This window comes from Nerophis ophidion, linkage group LG16 (assembly GCF_033978795.1).
Source record: "Nerophis ophidion isolate RoL-2023_Sa linkage group LG16, RoL_Noph_v1.0, whole genome shotgun sequence".
Lineage (NCBI taxonomy): Eukaryota > Metazoa > Chordata > Actinopteri > Syngnathiformes > Syngnathidae > Nerophis > Nerophis ophidion.
Window position 1 is genome coordinate 14,133,637 of NC_084626.1, and position 10,740 is coordinate 14,144,376.

General features: G+C 42.0%; 1 protein-coding gene across 1 annotated transcript; it reads left to right on the forward strand.

Moving 5' to 3' along the window:
• The first annotated feature begins 6,430 nt into the window (after positions 1–6,430).
• On the forward strand, positions 6,431–10,740 carry ppil1 (peptidylprolyl isomerase (cyclophilin)-like 1). The gene is made up of 4 exons (XM_061874363.1): positions 6,431–6,624; positions 6,787–6,941; positions 10,301–10,369; positions 10,481–10,740. Exons 1-4 carry the CDS (start codon positions 6,569–6,571, stop codon positions 10,699–10,701), a joined length of 501 nt encoding a protein of 166 aa, XP_061730347.1. The 5' UTR covers positions 6,431–6,568; the 3' UTR covers positions 10,702–10,740.

Sequence of the window (10,740 nt, forward strand, 5' to 3'; positions counted from 1 at the left end):
TTTAGTTAGCTCGGGTATATAATGTACAGTGTATTTTGTCAACAACTGTATGTGTGTAACGTATTTCTTGTGCTGGGCAATCATAAAACGGCTGCGAAGACCCATTATGTGAGGCACCTGTTTTCCGGCCTCCTGGTGGTAGAGGGCGCTATTGATCCCAGAGATCATTCTTGCAATACTCGGCTAGACATGGGGACATCTGAAGCCGGTATGTTTTAAAGTTGTTGTTTGCCTGCATATCGTAAAAACAACCGTCCAAAATTTTACTACTAATTGTAAACTTATAGGTACCGACCATCAGGGCCGAGTTGCGACGAAAGAGTGTGTCGATGCTGAGATATTACGCCGAGTTGGTAAGTCTATCTGTTTGCTAATAGTAGCTACTAGCCGTACCCATGTATTTTCTATGGGCGGTTAGCATCGAGTTTTAATCCCGTTTCCTCCAATGTTTCTCCTATAAACTTGAAGAACTTTTTATATTACTTTTTATGAATTACCTGAACTAAACCAACATTGTTTGTTGAGATTCCTTTCTGTTTTTTTCTTTTGTTTTGAATGGCCATTCCTATTAATGTCTGTCCACTAGTTGTTGCACTGTACATGTTTAAATAACACCAGTATCATTTAAAGTATTTAATTGTGTCTCTCCTACTCTCTCCGAGTCGTAATCTAGACTTCTGATTAGCCCAAATATTGAGAACTTCTACTATACTAACTAAAGTACCTGCTACATTAAGTTAATGTACCAACAATTGTCACACACACACTAGGTGTGGTGAAATTTGTCCTCTGCATCTAACCCATCCCCTTGTTCACCCCCTGGGCGGTGAGGGGAGCAGTGAGCAGCAGCGGCCGGGAATTATTTTTGGTGATTTAACCCCCAATTCCAACCCTTGATGCTGTGTGCCAAGCAGGGAAGAATGCTGGTATGAGCTTTTAAACCCGTTAACTGCTGCCAATCAAATTGTGAATAAGATACTCTATAGGGTTCTCCTCTCCTCTCTGAGCTGCAACCTTATCGTGGTAGAGGAGTTTGCGTGTCCCAATGATCCTAGGAGCTATGTTGTCCGGGGGCATAAAGCCCCCTGGTAGGGTCTCCCAAGGCAAACAGGTTCTAGGTGAGGGATCAGACAAAGAGCAGCTCGAAGACCTTTATGAAGATGAAAAACCATGGACCCAGATTTCCCTCGCCCGGACGCGGGTCACCGGGGCCCCCCTCTGGAGCCAGGCCCGGAGGTGGGGCACGATGGCGAGCGCCTGGTGGCCGGGCCTGTTCCCATGGGGCCCGGCCGGGCACAGCCCGAAGAGGCAACGTGGGTCACCCCTCCAATGGGCTCACCACCCATAGCAGGGGCCATAGAGGTCGGGTGCATTGTGAGCTGGGCGACAGCCGAAGGCAGGGCACTTGGCGGTCTGATCCTCGGCTACAGAAGCTAGCTCTTGGGACGTGGAACGTCACGTCACTGGGGGGGAAGGAGCCTGAGCTAGTGCGCGAAGTCGAGAAATTCCGGCTTGATATAGTTGGACTCACTTCGACGCACAGCAAGGGCTCTGGAACCACTTCTCTCGAGAGGGATTGGACCCTCTTCCACTCTGGCGTTGCCGGCAGTGAGAGGCGACGGGCTGGGGTGGCAATTCTTGTTTCCCCCCGGCTTAAAGCCTGTACGTTGGAGTTCAACCCGGTGGACAAAAGGGTAGCCTCCCTCCGCCTTCGGGTGGGGGGACGGGTCCTGACTGTTGTTTGTGCTTATGCACCAAACAGCAGTTCAGAGTACCCACCCTTTTTGGGAACACTCGAGGGAGTACTGGAAAGTGCTCCCCCGGGTGATTCCCTTGTCCTACTGGGAGACTTCAATGCTCACGTTGGCAACGACAGTGAAACCTGGAGAGGCGTGATTGGGAAGAATGGCCGCCCGGATCTGAACCTGAGTGGTGTTTTGTTATTGGACTTTTGTGCTCGTCACAGTTTGTCGATAACAAACACCATGTTCAAACATAAGGGTGTCCATATGTGCACTTGGCACCAGGATACCCTAGGCCGCAGTTCCATGATCGACTTTGTAGTTGTGTCATCGGATTTGCGGCCTCATGTTTTGGACACTCGGGTGAAGAGAGGGGCGGAGCTTTCTACCGATCACCACCTGGTGGTGAGTTGGCTGCGATGGTGGGGGAGGATGCCGGACAGACCTGGGAGGCCCAAACGCATTGTGAGGGTCTGCTGGGAACGTCTGGCAGAGTCTCCTGTCAGACAAAGTTTCAATTCCCACCTCCGGAAGAACTTTGAACATGTCACGAGGGAGGTGCTGGACATTGAGTCCGAGTGGACCATGTTCCGCACCTCTATTGTCGAGGCGGCAGATCGGAGCTGTGGCCGCAAGGTAGTTGGTGCCTGTCGGGGCGGCAACCCTAAAACCCCTTGGTGGACACCAGCGGTGAGGGATGCCGTCAAGCTGAAGAAGGAGTCCTATCGGGTCCTTTTGGCTCATAGGACTCCGGAGGCAGTGGACAGGTACCGACAGGCCAAGCGGTGTGCAGCTTCAGCGGTCGCGGAGGCAAAAACTCGGACATGGGAAGAGTTCGGGGAAGCCATGGAAAACGACTTCCGGACGGCTTCGAAGCGATTCTGGACCACCGTCCGCCGCCTCAGGAAGGGGAAGCAGTGCACTATCAACACCGTGTATGGTGCGGATGGTGTTCTGCTGACCTCGACTGCGGATGTTGTGGATAGGTGGAAGGAATACTTCGAAGACCTCCTCAATCCCACCAACACGTCTTCCTATGAGGAAGCAGTGCCTGGGGAATCTGTGGTGGACTCTCCTATTTCTGGGGCTGAGGTCGCTGAGGTAGTTAAAAAGCTCCTCGGTGGCAAGGCCCCAGGGGTGGACGAGATCCGCCCGGAGTTCCTTAAGGCTCTGGATGCTGTGGGGCTGTCTTGGTTGACAAGACTTTGCAGCATCGCGTGGACATCGGGGGCGGTACCTCTGGATTGGCAGACCGGGGTGGTGGTTCCTCTCTTTAAGAAGGGGGACCGGAGGGTGTGTTCCAACTATCGTGGGATCACACTCCTCAGCCTTCCCGGTAAGGTTTATTCAGGTGTACTGGAGAGGAGGCTACGTCGGATAGTCGAACCTCGGATTCATGAGGAACAGTGTGGTTTTCGTCCTGGTCGTGGAACTGTGGACCAACTCTATACTCTCGGCAGGGTTCTTGAGGGTGCATGGGAGTTTGCCCAACCAGTCTACATGTGCTTTGTGGACTTGGAGAAGGCATTCGACCGTGTCCCTCGGGAAGTCCTGTGGGGAGTGCTCAGAGAGTATGGGGTATCGGACTGTCTTATTGTGGCGGTCCGTTCCCTGTACGATCAGTGCCAGAGCTTGGTTCGCATTGCCGGCAGTAAGTCGAACACATTTCCAGTGAGGGTTGGACTCCGCCAAGGCTGTCCTTTGTCACCGATTCTGTTCATAACTTTTATGGACAGAATTTCTAGGCGAAGTCAAGGCGTTGAGGGGTTCCGGTTTGGTAACCGCAGGATTAGGTCTCTGCTTTTTGCAGATGATGTGGTCCTGATGGCTTCATCTGACCGGGATCTTCAGCTCTCGCTGGATCGGTTCGCAGCCGAGTGTGAAGCGACCGGAATGAGAATCAGCACCTCCAAATCCGAGTCCATGGTTCTCGCCCGGAAAAGGGTGGAGTGCCATCTCCGGGTTGGGGAGGAGACCCTGCCCCAAGTGGAGGAGTTCAAGTACCTAGGAGTCTTGTTCACGAGTGAGGGAAGAGTGGATCGTGAGATCGACAGGCGGATCGGTGTGGCGTCTTCAGTAATGCGGACGTTGTACCGATCCGTTGTGGTGAAGAAGGAGCTGAGCCGGAAGGCAAAGCTCTCAATTTACCGGTCGATCTACGTTCCCATCCTCACCTATGGTCATGAGCTTTGGGTCATGACCGAAAGGATAAGATCACGGGTACAAGCGGCCGAAATGAGTTTCCTCCGCCGTGTGGCGGGGCTCTCCCTTAGAGATAGGGTGAGAAGCTCTGCCATCCGGGAGGAACTCAAAGTAAAGCCGCTGCTCCTCCACATCGAGAGGAGCCAGATGAGGTGGTTCGGGCATCTGGTCAGGATGCCACCCGAACGCCTCCCTAGGGAGGTGTTTAGGGCACGTCCAACCGGTAGGAGGCCACGGGGAAGACCCAGGACACGTTGGGAAGACTATGTCTCCCGGCTGGCCTGGGAACGCCTCGGGATCCCCCGGGAAGAGCTAGACGAAGTGGCTGGGGAGAGGGAAGTCTGGGTTTCCCTGCTTAGGCTGTTGCCCCCGCGACCCGACCTCGGATAAGCGGAAGATGATGGATGGATGGATGGATGGATGGATATAGGGTTCATATGTTTATAAATCTGACTGTGATTAAGTCAGTGCCTCACCAGCCATGATCCTCGCCGCACGTCACTGGTCTGCTGACCCAGAGCCAACGTATTAGGTACCTCCTGTTTTTACGTTACCTTTTGGACCCGAAAGGGACAAGCGGAAGGAAATGGTTGGATGGATAATATATATTACTTTCATCATGTTTATTATAGTGTAGTTTGCTAACCTGATCAAAAAAGGTCAGCTAAACATTAATACATTAGCATTTATACAACAATGCAAACTACATTTAAAAATGATCTATGACAGTCAACTTATTCTCAATAGTTGATCTTTTTCACAAAACAAAAGTTCAAACCCTACGGTTTTGAGGACTGGAAAACATGCTAAACAGGAAACACTGCTTCTTTCTCTCTTTTTCCATTCCTCCTAAATTCTGTATAAAACACTGCTGCCACCATGTGGTCAACATATGACCTTTTTTTTTAGGCTAAAAAAAACAAGATCTAAACCAGGGGTCACCAACCTTTTTGAAACCAAAAGCTACTTCTTGGGTACTGATTAATGCGAAGGGCTACCGGTTTGATACACACTTAAATAAATTGCCAGAAATAGACAATTTGCTCGATTTACCTTTAATGAATAAATCTATATATATATATAAAAAATGGGTATTTCTGTCTGTCATTCCGTCGTACATTTTTTCCTTTTACAGAAAGTTTTTTGCAGAAAATAAATGATGAAAAAAACACTTAATTGAGCGGTTTAAAAAAGGAGAAAACACGAAAAAAAAGAAAATTAAGTTTTGAAACATAGTTTATCTTCAATTTCGACTCTTTAAAATTCAAAATTCAACCGGAAAAAAGAAAAGGAAAAACTAGCTAATTTGAATCTTTTTGAAAAAAGAAAAAAAATAATTCATGGAACATCATTCGTAATTTTTCCTGATTAAGATTAATTTTAGAATTTTGATGACATGTTTTAAATAGGTTAAAATCCAATCTGCACTTTCTTAAGAGTATATAACAAATTGGACCAAGCTATATTTCTAACAAAGATAAATCATTATTTCTTCTAGATTTTCCAGAACAAAAATTTTAAAAGGAATTCAGAAGACTTTGAAATAAGATTTAAATTTGATTCTACAGATTTTCTAGATTTGCCAGAATATTTTTTTTTAATTTTAATCATACATTTGAAGAAATATTTCACAAATATTCTTTGTCGACAAAACAGAAGCTAAAATGAAGAATTAAAAAATGTATTTATTATTTACAATGAAAAAATAAATTTACTTGAACATTGATTTAAATTGTCAGGGAAGAAAAGGAAGGAATTTAAAAGATAAAAAGGTATATGCTTTTAAAAATCCTAGAATAATTTTTAAGGTTGTATTTTTTCTCTAAAATTGTCTTTCTGAAAGTTATAAGAAGCAAAGTAAAAAAATAAATGAATTTATTTAAACATGTGAATACCAAGTCTTTAAAATATTTTCTTGGATTTTCAAATTCTATTTGAGTTTTGTCTCTCTTAGAATTAAAAATGTAGAGCAAAGCGAGACCAGCTTGCTAGTAAATAAATACATTTAAAAAAATAGAAGCAGCTCACTGGTAAGTGCTGCTATTTGAGCTATTTTTAGAACAGGCCAGCGGGCTACTCATCTGGTCCTTACGGGCGACCTGGTGCGTTGGTGACCTCTGATCTAAACGTTTTGAAGGCACACGTAAGCATCGGAAGAGTTCATAATTTGAACATTGAACCTTTAAACAGTTAAAGTTAGACTAATATTGTTTGCTTTACGTAATTTCTTTTTTTTTTACTAAAATTGATCATGGAAACCATCTTACGAAAAATAATTCCAATCGGAGTAGCACAACTAAAGTTTATGGTAAAAAAAAAAAAAAAAAAAAGCACAAACAAACACATCCCCAAGATCACATCGGGGTTAATATTAAATAAGTATTTCATAAAACATTTTGATTTATTAAAGCATTTCTAGCGGCGTTAAGTGAAGCACAGCATAGTGTCCAGCAGGGGGCGGCACAAACAAATTATTCTCGTCAACAAACGGCGGAAGTGACGTCAGTCACACAAAGCGGAAACACACCGAGAAGGGTTTGAATGAGCGTGCAACGAATTTGTATCAACTTCTTACTGAAACGGTTTTAATTGTTGATACATCGGTTGGTGTTTTTTTGTACATAATGTCAGGAATTCCTCCGGATACATGGCAGCCTCCCACTGTTACACTAGAAACAACGTATGTATATTATTTAAAGCCTTTATGCCAACTTGCCAGCCTGCTTACAGTTTTTGGTGATCTCTGTTCATTACTATAGTCATAAAATGGATTAACTCCCACTTAAAAAACTTAGATTAATCAGTTTTCACAGACTTTAAACATGTCCACTTTTCACTGCAGGATGGGGACAATTGTGTTGGAGCTTTACTGGAAACATGCACCCAAAACCTGCAAGAATTTCGCAGAGCTGGCTCGAAGAGGCTACTATAATAATACCAAGTTCCATAGGATAATACAGAACTTTATGGTTCAGGGCGGTGACCCCACAGGAACAGGTTGGTTCACCATCTTCTAATTGATATGTAATTTTAAATTATCATTAATAATTACACCTTCATGTTAGGACTGGGCGATATGGCCTTTTTTAAATATCTCAATATTTTTAGGCCATATCGCGATATACGATATATATTACGATATTTTTCCGTGGCTTTGAATGAAAACTTGATGCATATAATCACAGCAGTATGATGATTCTATGTGTCTACAGTCACCAACACGGTGCCCGCGGGCACCAGGTAGCCCGTAAGGACCAGATGAGTCGCCCGCTGGCCTGTTCTAAAAATAGCTCAAATAGCAGCACTTACCAGTGAGCTGCCTCTATTTTTTTAAATTGTATTTATTTACTAGTAAGCTGGTCTCGCTTTACTCTACATTTTTAATTCTAAGAGAGACAAAACTCAAATAGAATTTGAAAATTCAACAAAATATTTTAAAGACTTGGTCTTCACTTGTTTAAATAACTTCATTTTTTTTTTACTTTGCTTCCTATAACATTCAGAAAGACAATTTTAGAGAAAAAATACAACCTTAAAAATGATTTTAGGATTTTTAAACACATATACCTTTTTGCCTTTTAAAGTCCTTCCTCTTCTTTCCTGACAATTTAAATCAATGTTCAAGTTTTTTATTTTATTTTATTATTGTAAAGAATAATAAATAATACATTCTTCATTTTAGCTTCTGTTTTTTCGACGAAGAAAATTTGTGAAAAATTTCTTCAAACTTATGATATAAATCCCCAAAAATTATTTTGGCAAATCTAGAAAATCTGTAGAATCAATTTTAAATCTTATTTTAAAGTCTTTTGAATTTCTTTTAAAATTTTTGTTCTGGAAAATCTAGAAGAAATAATGATTTGTCTTTGTTAGAAAAATAGCTTGGTCCAATTTGTTATATATTCTAACAAAGTGCAGATTGGATTTTAACCTATTTAAAACATGTCATCAAAATTTTAAAATCAATCTTAATCAGGAAAAATTGCTGATGATGTTCCATAAAGTATTTTTTAATTTTTAAAAAAAAAGATTCGAATTAGCTAGTTTTTCTCTTCATTTTTTTCGGTTGAATTTTGAATTTTAAAGAGTCGAAATTAAAGATAAACTATTTTTCAAAATGTAATTTTCATTTTTTTCGTGTCTTCTCCTCTTTTAAACTGTTCAATTAAGTATTTTTTTCATAATTTATTCTTTACAAAAACCTTCCGTAAAAGAAAAAAAAATGTACGACGAAATGACAGACGGAAATACCCATTTTATATATATAGATATATATGTGTATATATATCTATATATATAAAACATAGATATATATATGTATTTATTAAAGGTAAATTGAGAAAAATTGGCTATTACTGGCAATTTATTTAAGTGTGTATCAAACTGGTAGCCCTTCGTATTAATCAGTACCCAAGAAGTAGCTCTTCGTTTCAAAAAGGTTGGTGAGCCCTGGTCTACATTTTGCCTTGGCCTTGAATGAACACTTTATTCATATAATCACAGCATTATGATGAATCTATGTGTCTACATCAGGAGTCACCAACGCGTTAATATATGCTACTTTTAAACTCTCATGCAGAGAGGGAAATCAAGACTAAGTCAATTGACCAAAAGTGTATTCATTAAAGTCATTAAGCAATGGCACAAACATTAATGTCATTTCCAAAACAAAGTGCAAGATTCTCATTTAAAGTGTGAAATAAAAATGAGCTGCATAATAGGAAATCAAATAGTATTCTTCTTTCACTATGTGGTAGGTTACTACGGACGTTATGAAGTTCTCTTCTTTCTCTAGCGAGTGACTTTTCAAATGATGCTAAATATTAGCAGTAATGCTACTTTTTATACCAACATTTTTGCCCCACACTTGACAAATTACGGTTGTCTGTTCGACGTATTCCCACTTGAAGCCTAACCACCGCCAGACGATGGACCCCCAGCTGTTTTTATTGGGAATTAAGTCTTCCTTCATTTGTTACCAGATCCGCACCTTCTTTCGCTCGTATCACCACTCGTACGGCTACGTTAGCATCACAGCTAACGTTACCCAGTCTGCTACCTCTCTGCTGGGCGAGGGCGTATACGTATGTGACGTGTGTAAGTTTGTGCGCCTGCAAAACTGTGAGAAGGAGAGACAGGAAAGAGTGAGAAGAGCATGCAGTGTAATGGCCGCAGCTAAAAGCAACTGCATGAGAACGTATACTCGAATATTACGATATAGTCATTGTTCAGTTATTAAAGTATTGGCCCTCTGAATAGGGGTCGTCACTCAGAATGAAAGGAATTACTCGCTTTGCACTTTTTTGCTTGTTTTATTTGGTACTGCAACAGCAGCAGTAGTAGCAGTAGTAGCAATAGCAGCAGCAGCAGCAGCAGGTAGTAACCTAAAAGTAAACATGAACACAACAAAACAATGTATCTATTTTTGAATCATCATAATGTAAATAATAGACATCAATTAATCAACTGAACCATATTGTTGTCAACCATGATATGACATATTATCAATCACTGATTTTATCTTAACTTATTAATTTTAGCATTACATTTTATTATCATCATTAATTTATGTCATATAATGTTTTAAATGTAATCAGAATCATTTATAATGTCGCCATGATTCATGGACAAGCATACTAAAACAAAACATAAAACAGAGGTGCTCTGTTTGAGCCACACATTACACTTTTAAGCAGAACTACATTAGAGAACTACAAATCCCATCAGCCAAACCAGGAAGTATGTATTTTCAAACTCAAGCCAAGAATAAACCTACGATCACTCAAATTCAGCCGGACACACACAACGTGACAACACTCTAATACAACAGTTTTCAATCCGCACATTACTGTGGTTGTACCCTTTAACTTAGTAATTTTGCCGATGTCGTTCAAAAGCTTAAACAGTGCGTGTTTGCTCTGGCTGTCAAACAGCCAGCCAGCCAGCCGCACAACAAGCGCCGCGGACTTACCGAACACACAACAAACAAAAAAGAAAGGAAGCGAGCAAGCATGGATTTTAAACAATAGTTCAGTTGATCTAACCAAGAAAAGCGGACATAAAATGATCTTACCGGTGGGGTATGCCGGTGACGAAGCACGCTGTATGTATTTTACCAAACGAACAATGACACCATTTTTGAAAGCTACCTAAGTAGTCACCTGACAGTGGTAGCCACGGCCATTTTAAAATTCCCAAGCAAGCCCGCCATAAATACATGTACACAAAACAAAGACACATAATAAATCCAACAGTCATTTTCTATATCGCACAGAGACAAACCCGCAATATATCGAGTATATCGATATATCGCCCAGCCCTACTTCATGCACACTTTTTATTTGTTTATCTTCCAGGTCGGGGTGGTGCATCCATATATGGCAAGCAGTTTGAAGATGAACTGCACCAAGAGCTCAAATTCACAGGTAAATTGAGCTCAAATAACCAAAACAATATGAAAAGACAACGTAATGCCCAGCAGAGGTCTGTCCAATAAAACCCTGTACTTACAATTTAACAATGGAATCATTTCTTAGGTGCTGGTATCTTAGCAATGGCTAACGCGGGACCAGATTCCAATGGAAGTCAGTTTTTCCTCTCTCTCAAACCCACCCAGTGGTTAGATGGAAAACATACCATCTTTGGAAGGGTGCATCAGGGCATGGGAGTGCTGAACCGGATTGGGTTGGTGGAAACCAGCGGTCAAGATCGGCCTGTCGACGACGTGAGGATCATCTCCGCTTACGCGGCCAACTAAACAAAAATGCTTTTTACAAAATAAATACGTCTTCAATGA

Bases quoted from the DNA above. Each gene is read 5' to 3' on its own strand.
- ppil1 (XM_061874363.1), top strand. From the start codon at position 6,569: ATGTCAGGAATTCCTCCGGATACATGGCAGCCTCCCACTGTTACACTA. The intron at 6,625-6,786 runs GTATGTATATTA...TTTTCACTGCAG, and splicing joins ACTGTTACACTAGAAACAAC to GATGGGGACAATTGTGTTGG. The intron at 10,370-10,480 runs GTAAATTGAGCT...ATCATTTCTTAG, and splicing joins CCAAGAGCTCAAATTCACAG to GTGCTGGTATCTTAGCAATG.